This window comes from Alligator sinensis, unplaced genomic scaffold, assembly GCF_000455745.1.
Source record: "Alligator sinensis unplaced genomic scaffold, ASM45574v1 scaffold907_1, whole genome shotgun sequence".
NCBI classification, from domain to species: Eukaryota; Metazoa; Chordata; order Crocodylia; family Alligatoridae; genus Alligator; species Alligator sinensis.
Window position 1 is genome coordinate 771831 of NW_005841925.1, and position 14897 is coordinate 786727.

Below are 14897 nucleotides of genomic sequence, written 5' to 3' on the forward strand. Positions count from 1 at the left end.
GAATGAGGGCATCAAAAAATGGCTGGATCCGTTGCGGTCCAGTATGGTCCATGTGCTAGTGGACATGTGTGACCTGAGGGTGAAGGGGAGCATCTGCAGCAGCAAAACCCTCGATCACTGGATGAAGGTGCTGGTGAACAGAGTCAGGGAGACAGAAGGGCAGAGGTGGGGAGATGTGGAAAAGGGGGATCCACTTTCCCGTGCCAGCACTCCAACCACAAGACAATCTACCACAGCCGCTGCCAATGTGGGTCAAGGGCATGGCTTCAGTGTTGGGGTCCAGTGGCACCAGACCCCACCATCAGGCAGGTTATGTGGAGGCCTTGGTGGCTACCTATATCACTGAGGATGTAGAGCCACTGCACTGCAGCCCCTTGGCCTATTGGGCAACCCGCAACCAGGTGTGGCAGGATCCGGCCACAGTTGCCCAGGAACTGTCCTGTCCACTGACCAGTATTCCAAGCAAGAGGGTGTTCAGCATTGCTGGGGATGTTGTGACACCTCACCACACCTCCTTGGATCCTGAGCTGGTAGACCAGCTGGTGTTCCTGAAGGTGAACCTCCCACTGCTAGGGTTCCCCAAGCTCCATCTGCAGACGGAGTGAGTGCCACCCTCCTTGCTCCACACCTATTTGCTTTTTTAATTTGCTTTCAGATCCTTGAGGTGCTCTTTCACAGAAACCCCTGCACCCCTCTGCCTGAAACCTAGCAGGCCTCATGCCTGCACAAGCGGCTACTGTCCCTGCTGCATTCACCCAGCTCTGCCTTAACACACACAAGTGATATGAGTTTTGCTTTCAACAGTTTGAAGTGTACTTTCACAGAAACCCCTGCATCTATCTCCTTTACACTTGGCAAGTGTCATGCCCTCAGAAGGGGCTACCATCCCTGCTGTTTTCATCTGAATCTGCAAAAAAATGACAAAGTTATAGGTATTTTAATGATTCCCCATTATAGTCTATGGCCAAATCTGAGAATCGGTGCTGAATCTCTGAATCCAAATTGGCTGAATCGAATTGGGAAAGTGATCCAAATCACATCACTGCCCCTCCAAATCAGCCGAATCCAAATCAAATACTTGGTGCTTCATACAGGCCTAGTATTTCCCATGCTTTTGGGCTTTGCTGGTTGCCATGCGGGGCCAGGAGAGAATTCTCTCCTTCCCTCCTCCCCTTCCCCCTTCCTCCCTGCTGCTACATGTGTCAGGGATTTTTTAAGCCTTCACAGAAGCATTGGGTGTTGACTGTAGCCAAGGTTAGAGATTTGACTGGGGTGTGCAAGAGCTAAAGGGTCTTACCCCTCTGCCTAGAGTCAGACTGAGTGATCACCATATTTGGGGGCAGGAATAATGTGAAGCTTGCATTTGAAAGCCCATCTAACTTTATTCCATCTACATAGTTGGTCCAATAAAAGCTACTGCCCTAAGAAATACTTGCTTCATAATATCAACTACACATATCAACCTGAACTACATGATGTCTGCCCTAATTCATAATCACTAAAGGGGACAACGAAAACATGCAAACAAGTGTTGCCTGCGATGTACTGCATCTCAAACATGCATCTGCCACCAGTTATATTTAATTTTTAAGTTTAAAGGGAGACAAGTTGATGACAAAAATTATCTTCTGCTGTATAAGATGCAGTCTAAGATCAGCTGTAGATGTTTGAATATCTGCTAGGATTCCATCCTGTGAGTAGCTAAGTTTTCATTCCACTTGACTCTTAAGTAGTTCATATCAGGTCTGTTATGTAATGTTATATATTCATGGCATGATGGCATAGAATGTGGGAGAGAAGCAGATTTCAAGGAAGAAAAAAATATATCTGGAGCATTTGCTGCATCTAAAGCTTCATGTCTAAACCAATTTTCCAATACTTAATGCAACTACATACATTGCCATTTTATTGTTTTTTGGAAGGTCAAATGTATCACATCTCAGAGAAAAATTTAATATGATTTCCCAGTGGAAGCTGTTTTCCATATCTATCCACTTTCTCCACAGCAGTTTGTGGGACCTATACTTCAAAACGGGATTACCTGAAATAGAGACCTTACAATGTAACAAACAATGCATCTTCAGTAAATTTGTTATATTTTTCAAGCTTTCTGGGCTGAAAAAAAATGTAGATATTAGAGAATTAGAAAGACATGTTGAGCCTGAAACAGTTGATAATGGGAAGGAAAACATAAGTGCCTGTTCAGTTTTCTTCCATACAGAAGAGTTATCAGTTATATCAGTTGTCCATTACATAGCCTGACTTAATAAGAAGCCACTGCTGAAGGATTGGAAGATTAAAGCCACCCATTTTAACTGGTAGCTTTTAATTAAAATCAACCCCCTTTATCCTCTCCACACAGAAACCTGCTAAGCATTTGGGGAATTCTGGTAGTTTATGTAATAGATAATACATTTGAAGTAACACATTCACTTTAAAAATATTACCACACTCCCATAAGGATATTGCCAGACTGCTTCACTTGTTCAGATCGTGTAATATAGTATCAAGCATCTTCTGAAAGTTTTGGTAGACAATGATAGTGTAAGAGTGATGTTTGTAGTCATGATTGTCCAGAAATTATGTGAGAGACAAGGATTTCTTAGGGTAATATCTTTTGTTGGAGCAACTGTGTAGTTGGGATAGAGTTAGACAAGCTTTTCAGTGCAAGACATTCCTGACAAACCTAGAGCTTCCTGGTTAGAGGATCTTGCCCCTTTGTTCAGGGTCAGACTGATCACCATGTTTGGGATAAGGAAGAAATTTTATGCCATGGTCAGCTTTGTATGGACTGCGGTGGATGGTTGGGGGGGAGGGGGAGGATAATCCTTTTCCTCGGACTTCCTGCATGAATTTTAATAATGCTTGCAATGGCAAGACACTGACAGCCTTTACTCCCCCCATCCTCCTAACGCTTTGTGTGTGGCAGGTTAGGGTGCTCTTGGTGTTTTTTGGGAAGCATACTTTTTGGTTGTGTGGCAGGGTTGACTGTGTAGTTTTAAGAACAGGTGAGAAAAACACTTGTATGGGATGGTTCAGATGGGAATGATCAACAGCCACTGGTGTTGAGTAGGGAATTAAACTAGATGACCTCCTAAGAGCTCTTCCAGTCTAATTTTTCTGTGATTCTTGCTGGAGATCTAAAATAGCCCATTTTCTTCATTTTATCAATCAAAACCATTTAGCTGTGTAACAGGGAGACACTGCCCCTGTTACGAGAACATTTGGGAAAAGCACCCAATTTGTTGAGAACTTTCTGTCGGACCCATGGAACTGGGCAACATATTGACTGTTCGCCCATCCAGGATGCTAAATACCCACTATGGACTTTGGCAAAGTGCCCATTACTTGCTGACAGTGACGAGGTGCTCAAACTGATTGAGATAACTAAAGGCTTAATTGCCAATTAAGTCTTCCTGGCTTTTGGCAGACAACCAGAGATTGACAACAGCTGTGTGGAAACATTGTATAAAGGACTGTTGGTGCAATCAGCTTTTCCCTGGAAGGGGAAGAGGAGCCAAGGCTTTAGACGCCAGAGATGGCAAGCAGCCTGTGCGGAGGCGCAGGCAATGAGAGAGAGATTCACCAAGAACTTCTTGTTGAAGTGGCAAGTGTTGGACATCCGACCCGTTGGAAGATGAGTTGCTGATTCAGCCGGATGATTGCAGCTCCATCCAGATCTGTGACAGGGACGTTACTGCTGTGAATTGATAAGCGGGGAGGGCTTGCAAACCCCCACCCGGTGAGTGTTTATTGCAGGACTGATACGTGAATTGGGAACGTGGCGGGACTGATGGGTGAATTGGGAACGTGTAGGGAGATCCACCTGAGGGACCTATAGCTGGCAGCTAGCTGAGTTGCACTTCTTGTGAGCAGGCATTGTTGATGCTCATTATTAAAAGTAAATGAGCATTCCTCTCATGTGGTGTCCCCTTTTAATCACTCCCATCAAAGTCATGGCAGGCGAAATTGACACCGAAACAAGGGAAAACGAAGCTATAACATCTTGTTGTGTGCCTTAGAAGAAGAACATGCTCACAAGCTGCAAAATGTGTTTTTCAAGGCATATTAATACACTGAGTTAAATTTTCCTCTGGGTTTATCAGGTACAAGTAGTCCAATGAAATGAGCATTCAGTGTGATAAACAGCATTTGGAGTGAAGAGAAAAGTCTAATGAACACAGACACTGTCAAAGCTGTTCTTTAGCTCAAAATGAATATTAACATCACTTGTTCCATTCTTTATGGCATGTTCCTTCCAATACCAAGTGACTGGAGAAAGAATAATCCTCTTATGAGCCTGTGGCTGTTGAAGTTCAGCCCCAGCTCACTTTTTTGATTTGAATTACTTTTGCAGAGAGATTTCACGAACCTAAAAATGTCACCAGCAAAGTGACCCATCTTCACCTCTGGGTGGCCCTTGAGAGAATATTAATTTTTGTTGGCACATTAATTTTTCTCATTAGCATTTTTCTTTCCTTTTATTCTTCTCTGATTTTTAGTCTTCACAAAGAGGCATCTAAATCCAATAACAGCCACCTTTGATTCAAAACCACCATCTCTGAATGGATTTCAATTTGGGCAAGACCACCTGGTTCTTGTCTGGTAAAGGCAATGTTTTCCTTGCAAAATGTTTCATTGAGGTTCCTGGAAACTTATTTCAGCTTCTGCAGTTGAATCTATCAGTATATGTAGTTTCAGAGTCCTGGAATTTGCTATTTATCTTTCAGCAGGGGAAAAAAAGACATTGGGTCGCCTCCATTGACTAGAGCTTTTTATCCTTTTTGAAAACTGTTCTTTTCCCATAAATCAAAACAATGAGCTGTTACAGCTCTTTGGAAACTGAGGATTACTAGGAAGGGGCCATAATTGAGGAGCTGGCTGGGCTATTTTTAGAGGACACAACTTTTATGCCAGATCATTCAATCATGAGGTAACCTTTTAGCTTCTTTTATCCGAAGCACATGAGAAGGCTATGATGTTCAAAGGAGATGAGGAAATTAAGGTTTTTAAGGTCCACTGAATTACAATGGGATTCAGGTGCCTTTATGCCCTGATTTTGAAAATCTCAGTTTTAGTATTTCCAGAGTCATTACAAAGAAAATGTACAGGGGAGGGAGACTTGCCTGGAGTCCAAGGAATAATGTACTGCTAAATAGTAACTGCCAACCAAATGATCTAGGTAGTCTGTGCAGCCTGAGGTCCTGGACTAATGGTAACACTTTTAAGTCCAGCTCTTTTCCCAGTTATTGAAAAGAAGAGCTGGGGGAAAGGCATGTTAAGTAATCCTGGGTAGAGGATGCAGCGGAGTAAATTCCATAATGGAAAAAATAGGACACCTCATTTTTTATTGGCACCTCAGTGCTGTAGCAAGTAGAGGCATAAGTCCTGCCTGCTATGGATTGAAATCCTTTGACAATTGTAGAAAGGGAACGCTTTGGAAGAGGATATGATCTTGGTCACATTATGCAATGAAAAATGTTTATTTTCTAGGAAGAGAGCAGGCTGTCCTGCAGCATTATAGGGCTTCCAGACCTTGATCCAAAGCCTGTAGAAGTTGAGGGAGGGGTTCTCTCACTCAAATATACTTGTAGTTCTTTTTTTTTTAATTCTGTGCAAGAAATATACCAGGTGAGGTTGATAAATGAAAGTTAATTCACTGAAGAAACTTCAAGACAGATCCTGGAGCCTCAGTAAGCTGCACTTAACCCAGGACCCTAAGTGGAGGAGAAGGAATTCCCATGTCTGCCACTGACTTCCAGTGTGACCCTAAGCAAGTCACTTGAGCTATCTGTGTCTTAGTTCCCTGTAATTATCAGGATGATATTTATCAGGATGATAAAATACTGACCCCCCATCTTTGACTGCCTTGCTTATTCAGATGGTTAGCTCTTCTGAGCATTGTCTATTAAGATCTCTGTAAAAGAAACTGCATACTACTGTCCATTACCTTGTCCTGGAAAACCAATGAACAGTGCTGAATATTCGCAAGCACCCTCTCCTGATTCTTAGTTGGTTAACGATCTAACTTTCATGTGGAAAAAGAAGTTTCTAATTTGGAGAAAATTCACATTTTCTCTCTTTTTTTTAATTCTAAATTTCCAGCAAAATGGAGAATTTCAGGGCACTGCACTGCCCAGGAAACAAGCTAACCAGATCTCCTTATCCAATGGGGTTGCTGGGGAGCCTGGCAGACCACACACTGGTTAGGGCAGGCATCTTGGGCAGGCAGGTAGCTGGTGAGCCCATGGTGATGGCAGCCTCGGTGTCTGCAGAGAGAAGTAGGAGGCCCATGGATCCTAACAACCTGATGGCTGCCTGCCTTCATCGTTTCTACAGTGGAAGGCAGTAGAAAGGACACATTCTTACAGGACATTGTAGACTAGGTCTATTATCTACTTATACAACCAGCCACCTCTTTTGTAGATTGTTCTCATCACAAGGACAGTCTCTCAGCATGACTGGACTCTACTATAGGGTGGGCCTGGAGAAGCAGCTGTAGTATATATATCCATAATTGAGATGAAACAAAAGCCATCATGTAATGCGCTTAGATTCACGATACACCTAAATTAACAGGGATACATCTTTGCAGTGGTTCCCAGTTCTAACCAATCTCTTACTCTTCTAGCTCTACATGAGACACCCAGTGGGCCAACTTCTGGTCTTGTGCAAGCAGGTGAAACTCAGTCAGAGGTGGCGTAAGATTGTGCCCATTTCCAGAGGTGCTGCCTATCTGAATTTGTCCTTCTGTGTGCTTAGATGTGCTGGGCCAAATTTTGCCTGTCTTTTGTGTACTGAACCACTTCTTTTTTTCCCAATGCAGGTACTGATTGCCCCCATAACTGAACAAGGGCAAGTCCAGAGGGACATCTACCTGCCTGGGGAAGACCACCTGTGGATGGACACCAACACTGCACAGGTGTTTGATGGAGGAACTGTCATCAGGAACTATTCTGTTAAAATTGCGGAAGTGCCTGTTTTTGTAAAGGTTTCTTCAATGCCAGACTGTCCAAGGTTTCCATCCTCCACAGGAGAATGATGCTGACAAGACTTGCTCTTTCTTTCTCAACAGACTGTTTCATCCATTTGCACTTTTCCAAGAACTCTTGTTTGGTTTTGATTTGCTTTTGGGTTTTTTCAGTTGTGTTTAAATCTTTTGTTGTCATTTGCTACCATTCTGAGATAGCAAAATATGACAAGATCTTTGGTGCAAAATATAGATGCTTATGCATATACAGCACATCCAGTGAGATCCTTCAGCTTCAGCTGACCTGATCCTGTGTGCTAACTATGAGGAAAGTCTTTGATTAAATAGCAGTGAAAGAGAGAGCCTCAGAGCCATAAGGTAATGGGAATAGCAGACCACGGTGATGTCTATTGGAAAAATCCTCTTACTTGGGGGAAAAAAATCAGCGAAGCACAGAGCTAGGTATGACAGAGAGCATGACTGGCTTCTTTGGAAAGAAATAGTCTGGGCTGCCTGCTTCTAGCTTCCTGAAGAAAAAATAGGATTGCATCTTCACCTACCTTTGTATATCACAGTGTTTCAGTTGGGGAAAATGGCAGCATCCATCTTTGGACCTTATGTTGGCGTCTCAGTTTTTGACAAGGGAATGTCAGAGTTTCATTAGACAAAGCATTCAACAAGATGAGAGCAGGAGAAACCTGATCTGTAGCATGAGTGTAGGTTGCAAATGTAAGGAGCCTTCTTCATTTCAGATGGATAATTATTTTAGAAACTAACTTGTCTGCTGCCTTTTACTGCCACATTCCCACCTCAAAGAACCTGCCTGTGCTTTTGGGAACAGCCCAAAACTGATAAAAGGACCTTGCTCATTTCCAAAAATGAGTTATCTGACTTTTAGAAGTAGTGAGCACCCTGCAGCATTTAGAACCAGCAGAGCCAAGGATTTTTTAGGGTGGCAGCCCAAAGGACATTCAGACGGCTCTAAAGCCAAGATAATTTTCAGAGCTGTTTGTAGCTGTGCTAAGGATAAGTTCTCAGTAGCTGATAAATACTGCAGAGACAGAACATGCATTTACAAGTAGTGTTAGCATAGTCAGAAGGCAGAAATAGCTTGTCAGGGACTTCAGATGGCCTTACCATGGGGCACATCTCTATAGGAAAGAGAAACGGTCAGATCTTTAATGCTAGAAGTGTAAGGAGCACATCTTGGTTTTTTATGTCTTCCATTCTTAATCCCCAGCTTCACTTAGGGCAAATGTCTTTTCACCTGTGATAAATGGGCTGGATCCCCACTCAGCATAAATTGGCACTGCCCTACCGGAGTCAGAGAAGATAGGTTGATTCATACCACAGCCCATTGTCTTCCTCTGCTTGTGCAACCCTTATGGCAGACAACACTTGGTGTTTTCCTGACTTTTATCAAGAGTACTGAGGCTGTCTTGGAACATGAAAGGATCACACATGCAGCATTAGAAGAGACCAGACATGCTGAGAAAGGGACAAATAGCCAGGTATGCCACACACAGGGCACAAAGGGTTTCCCTGGTACAGCATAGCATGAACACCAGTTGTAGGAGAGATGAGGCTGAGAAAATGACTAGGAGTGATACCAGTCAGTGCAGCTCTCGCAGTGTTGAATGGCTACTGCCTTGACCTAGTATCTAATAAAAGTCTCCTCCAGCTATTCACTGGCCTTGGTGCCTGACATGAAATGAACAGAACTGATACTACAGGTTCAGCTCAGGTGTTCATTTCATGCTTCCTATACTGAACTTGATCTTGCTGCAGCTCCCACTAGCCCCCTTGGCCTTCTCAGTGTTTCTCTCCCTGCACCCTAATTTCTGAGTTTAACAAACACAGGTCTCCTTGACTAAAGCAACCAACTAATCCCAAATTCAAAGGGTCTGAACTGGTGCCCCACAAGGAAAAGCTGGTTCTGGGGGATCCGACTTCCCCTTAAATATGCTTGTAGCGGTGTGCACTGGGTCTAGCTGCGTCTTCTGAGAGGAGATAAGATGCTTCCAAGTGCTATGTGATCACAGCTAGTCCTCGTCCAGTTATGGAGGGAGCTGTCAGGAGCACTCAGTCATTGAGCTGCATGAACACAGCTCAAATAATTAGCTCTACTGATAGGAAGGGCTAATTGCTCCATGGCTAAGCTGCTTCTGGGTTATGAGGCAGCCCATGACCATGCCTATTCAGCAGCAGTACTGAACCCAAGGTGTAATTAACTGTTCCTCTTAGGTGAGCTAATTAGCTCCTGCTTTCCCAGCCCAAGTGCTGCCCCAAGGAACCAATGCTAACCCAAATCAGAAGTGGTGTTGAGTAGACTGCTTCTAGTTTTGGAGGCCTGAGAAGAGTCCTGTGTTCCAGGTTTTCCTGAAAACTATCACTGTTTCTGGCCCCTTCATAGGTTCTGCGCAATACTCTCCTTTACGTTCTGTGCCATCTTGAAGAGCCTCCATGGATCTGTCTGCCTGATCAGCTCTCCCTGTCATCTGTCTCGAGCTGCAAAGCTACCTTTCTTCTCTTCCCCTGTTACATATTTTCTCCCTCACACAGCTATTCTTTGTTTTTAGTGCTACAGTTGCATTGTTTTTACCACCGTAGAAAAGCGCTTCAAGGTACAGTTTATAGGAAATAAGTATTGCTACTACAGACACCCAATGTTACTGGCTTTATTGGGAACCCTTACCCATGTAACGTGCTCACTGGGACTCTTTGTTTCCCCTACTGGTGTATGAGCCCACTGCAGCTTTAGCTGTAAGAGCTGCATCTTTTAACACAGGTAGTCTGTGTTTGCATCATAGAGAGGTAGGGCTGAAAGGAGCTTCCATAGTCATCCAGTCAAGGGGTTTTCAAGGTGGTTAACAAGCGTATGGAAGCAGAGCAGCAGCAGCACAGGGTGGTGGGTGGTGGTGATGGTGCAAGCTTCCCCACCTCACCCCCGCGTCCAGCAGGCCGGGCAGCACCTGTGCAGCTCACAGAGGGGAGCTCCTGCCCTTGCCTGCCCTCCTTGCTCCTGGGAGGCATCAGTGCGGGCTGGTGGGCGGCAGCACTCTGTCCTCACCTGCCTGCGCATACCACCTAGGCCTAGGGCCTTCCCAAGTACCCCCAGGGGTATGCATACCCTCGGTTGACAACCCCTGATCTAGTCCAACCCCCCTGCCTGAGGAAAGATCATCCCTGTCCAAACCACCCTGTACAAATACATTGTCTAACCTCTGAGCAACACTAGACAACCCTAACCCAACACAAGACATAACACCCTAATCTGCTACAAGTAAAGCAGGGGGACCACAGCCTCCACCATCCTGCTGTAACAGTTGTTAAAATATGCTCAAGAGACCCAGGAAGAGAGCCATGACTCCCCCTTCCCCTGCTCTCCCACTACAGAGGAAGGCAAAATCCTCATAGTCGATACCAATCTGACCACGGGGTAAAATTCCTTCCCAACTCCATATCTGGAAGTTGGTCTGACCTTGAGTGGAGGGGCAAGACCCTCTAGCCAGGAACCTCTGGGTTTAAGTCTCAGCAGGAGCACTGACACACCCCAATCAAAATCCCCAGCCTTGGCTGCAGCCAACATCCAACACCTCTGATGAAGGGTTTAAAAAAAAATCCTGACACATGTAGCAGCAGAAGGGGGGAAAATTCCCTCTCAGCCCCATGCAGCAACCAGCAAAACCAAGAAGCTTGAGAAAAAGGCATAGTAGAACAGAGGCATAGCTATGCCTAGATCTTCCCTGACCGGTGGTTATCCAACCTCTTGAACACCTCCAGTGATGGAGAGTCCTCAACTTCCCTAGGCAGTCTATTCCACTGCCTCACTGTTCTACTGATGAAGAAGTTTTTTATCTGATATCCAATCTAAACATACATTACTGCAACTTCAAGCCACTATGAGACAATCCAAAAGTCCCAGAGTCAGTGTCCACTGTGAACAATCCACCCAGTAGCACGGCATTACATCAGCAGGCCAGGCCTTCAGTAACCACAGAACTGCCCACTCAGCCTGAGCAGCAGTCTGGGACTCCCTGGAGTGTCAGCATAAGGGACGCTTGCATTGCTGCTCTGTATGCATTGGAGAAGGAAAGTGCAGCTACACAGCACACGTACTGGGCCAGGCAATGGTTCCTCAAAGTTGCCACATGTTTCACATGAACTGTTCCTAATCAAGAAACAGCAGAGCTGCATCCATGAAGCACTTTGCGGGTGGACTAATGCCAGTGCTGAGTGACTGTGCCATGGTGTGTTTGGGGAAGTATCACTGCCTCGCCCAGTAAGCGTGCTGTCCAGACACGGCGAAAGATCCCATGGCTCTTAACCCAGCACTCTTTGCCGTTTGTTTATTTCCTTTCTTCATCACAAATTAAACTTTTCAGGTTTCATTCTTTCCTCAGGATGGGAAGAAGTGACTCAGTAGGCAAAACAGGCTTTCTGCATGCAGCATGAGACTTTAAAAGTATTTAATTATGAACTTATCAGTTTGTATTATGGCTGCATAGGGGTCTAGTAGAGTGAATGCTGGGGAAGTGTGGCTGACACTGCATGGAAAACTTTCTTTAAAAAAACCACCTACTTAGGAGCAGATCCACTGCTGAGACAGAGATTTTCCTTGGTGTGGTTTTCTTTGTTGTTGTTTTTTTCAATTTATGTGAGTGGCATTTTATGAAAATGGAAACTGTGGCTGGAATTCATCTGGTTTTTGTTGCTTCTCTTTCACCTGCAGAAACCAAACCAGACTCCCAGCTGGTGCCAATTAGTGCAGTCAAAGGAACTGTGCTGATTTCACCAGCTGTAGATCAGGCCCATAAATTTTACTTTCTGATACCACATGTAATACTCTGGCAGAGAGCTGTATGGTAGGGCAGAGGAGGATGACTTAAAGTGGTGGGGGGAATGCATCAGCAGTCATTCGAGGCAAAATGTTGGCTACAGATAGCTGGGTTTGTTGTGATATTATCTGATCTCACTGCCTCCCCATTTCTTTCTAAAATGCTGTAGGACCTTCAGAAATTAAATGGAACCACAGAACTCCAGATTTCCATCACCAGGAGGAAAACATTTCAAAAGCCAGGAAAGCCATTTTGCATCACATGCATCTGGCACCAGTAAACTCTACACTCGCAGCACCCTCCCCACTGTTGTCCAAAGCCCATCATGGAGAAAATCCTTAAATCAGTTGGGTTTTTTCAAATCCTGTGGAGGGGTGGAAAGGCCAGTATTTTGCTATTCTCAGGAAAGCTGCATGCAGTGGGTAAGCAAGGGGGAGTGGTAGTTTGCTTCTGCTTATAGGAGAAAGACAGCTCCCTTTAACTGCTCTGGTTCAGATAAACTGCATTCACTCATAGCTCCCTCTCCTCCTTGGCTAGTGCTGCAATAACTTCTCTATCTTCTGTATGAACCTACTTCCTATGACCTTGGCCACTCGTGTAGCTTTCTAAGAGCAGAAATGGAAGGAAAGATCTCAGCTGTTTCCACAGTATCAACCCCATTTCAATACAGAGATTCCTTCTTCCACTCTCAGTTTCTCAAACTTCACCTCCCAGCGATGATAACCCAAGTGCAACGTAAAAGCTACAGGAAGTGCTTACATGCCCCAGTATCACAAGAAGAGCATTGAGCATTTTAGATGTTTTTAATCCGAGTTAGCAACTCTAAACAGGGAACAAAGTCAACTCAGTGACTTTTCCATTTTCAGAGGTCACCTGTAAGTGCTTTGGAGACTGCAGCTTGGTCACATTAGGGTGGAGTCCTATTCTTCCTCAGAGCTTTGTCCCAAGCAATGCAGAATTCTGCAAACATTGAACAAATTCATTTGCTATTCAATGTTCCTTTGCTTCTTGCAAAGGAACATTTCACAGGAGATCGTTAGTGGTCCCTGAATAGTGTTATGGCTTAATGTAAGAAAAGACTGACTTTGTTCTGTTGCATCATGTAGGAAATGTTAGGGTTGGAAAGAATCTGAAAGTTAGGCAGACACGATAGTGCACTATCTTCAATAGTGGACCAGCCTGGCAATTAACCACCCATTTGCAGATTGGGATAACAACATTTTCTGGACATAAATCAGTGCAGAATGTATGAGCTGTTCTCTTAAAGAGCAATCATGATAATACTACAAGATTATGTGTATTATAATGTGGCCACTTTCTGTTGCAGTATGAGCAGCTGTCATTTCACTAAAAGAGCTTGGTAGGGTCTTTATGAATAATGCCAAGTTTCAGAGCTTGGTAAGGCAGGCCCAGATTCAGTGAAATTTCCATTTAGGTAAGAACATTGATCATCAGATCTGCCTGTTGTAAGGGTTCAGCTGGGTAGGGAGTACAGGTTACAGTGGCGTCAGGTCAGGGTCTGGATCAGTAGGGTGAAGAATGTGGGACCAAGTCCCTAGAGAGCCAAGAGGGAGATCCTAGAAATGTAGTTTGGGAGGCAAGCCAAGATCAGAAGCCAAGAGAATCAGAGAGCTGGGTGCCAAATTCTAGGGAAGACCCATGAGCAGAGTCAGGGAAAGCCAAGTCAGGAGTTGTTGTTAAGGCCTGCCTGCAGCCTGAGGCTACAGGTATACTTAAAAGGGCTGAATGGTGCTCTCAGCAGCCAATCCTGTTACGGCGGGGGGCAGTTGCATTAGCCTGGGATCAAGGTCAGGTGTGGAAGCTCAAGAGCTTGGCCTGACCGGCCGGGCTTACCTGACCAGAGGCTCCAATACCTGTCTTTGTCTCTTGTTAGCATCATTTAAACTTTTCTTATTGGCTAAAAAATGATTGTCCAGGAAACAGTCAGCTGAGGATCAGGTTACATTAAACCATTGGAACTGAAATTGGTTTTGACAAACTGGATCTGGATTTGAATGAGACTCAGATACTTCTAGGTTCAGTCAGCCACAGAGGAGATGTAAGTGTGTGTATTGCTTTGGAAATACAATATGTGATTAAGCACCATCAAATCCCAGGCCAAGAAAATGCAACCCTCCAGATTTTCCTAAAAGCCAAACTCATTAAAGTATCTTGGAAGCAAAAAAGGTTGACAGTAGAAATGGTGTGTTGGACAGTCTTGGTCTTGAGAAAAATTGCTAGTTTCATGTCTTTTCTACCCCTCCTCCTCCCTTGCAGGTTTAGCAGCAGTCTGAGTTTTGAGAATGGGGCCACAGCAAATGGTAGAGTGATTATCCTCCAAGACTGGCAGCTTGTGAATGCATTTTTTCATCAAAGAAGGCCAGGACCTGGCAGTGCACCACCTCTTCCCCTCATGTGCCCAGTACTGTAGACTATTTCAGCTGGATTTTTAGCCTCTCCAAGAAGCAGTGGTTCCTGCTTTAATGTATAATTCCACCTTGCACATCTGGAGCTTTCAACATCATTTTAGCTGTTTCACTTGATATCCCCAAGGGACCATCTGAGTAACTTGCCTTTTGCTTTGCTGAGTCTGCTGATCTCAGTATTCAAGAGCAAAGGGCTGGAAATGATTCTTCCAAGGGCAAGGAAGCTGGACAGTGGTTGTGTACACAGATTCAAGTAATCTGGGAGAATTCTCCCAGGTCTGTTCTCTTGGTAGAGAAATTTACCCAGATCAGTGTGTACATTCAATGCTGAGGCTCTGAAAAGTGAAGAGCTTGCAGTGCCTTATTACTCCAGGAGGTGCTCGGGGGAACAGGGTCTCTCCCATTCCCTGCTGATCCCCCCTGGTAAGTTTATAGATGGCCACCAGATCCCCTCTAAGCCTTCTCTTGTGAAGGCTGAACAGGTTGTGTTATAAGTTGCCTGAGTGTTAAAGTTGATAAAATGGCTTTTTGCTATACGATAAGTATTTGCTCTATCTGCCGGTATAGATTACTAGCCAATTGCCTGTCAAGAATGATGGGTGGGGGGTGCGGGCAGAGACAGAGGCCTGCGTCTGGCTTCCCCCACCCAGTTTCGGGGCTAGG

The 14897-nt window shown here is 44.7% G+C and overlaps 1 protein-coding gene across 2 annotated transcripts in view; it reads left to right on the plus strand.

Annotated features, from left to right (window-relative positions):
- LOC102385581 (SITS-binding protein-like) overlaps window positions 1–14222 on the plus strand; it is an 81612-nt gene extending 67390 nt beyond the window's left edge. Inside the window, exons 10-11 of one of the 2 annotated variants that reach the window (XR_003092976.1) lie at window positions 6827–7348; window positions 14086–14222. Coding sequence is in view for 1 of the 2 variants with exons in the window: in XM_006019212.3 (XP_006019274.1) it covers window positions 6827–7042 (216 nt within the window). In the remaining variant the exon portion in view is untranslated. Of the gene's footprint in view, window positions 1–6826; window positions 8885–14085 lie in introns of those variants that run through there. The other variant, XM_006019212.3, reaches the window with a different exon arrangement.
- The last annotated feature ends 675 nt before the right edge of the window (window positions 14223–14897 follow it).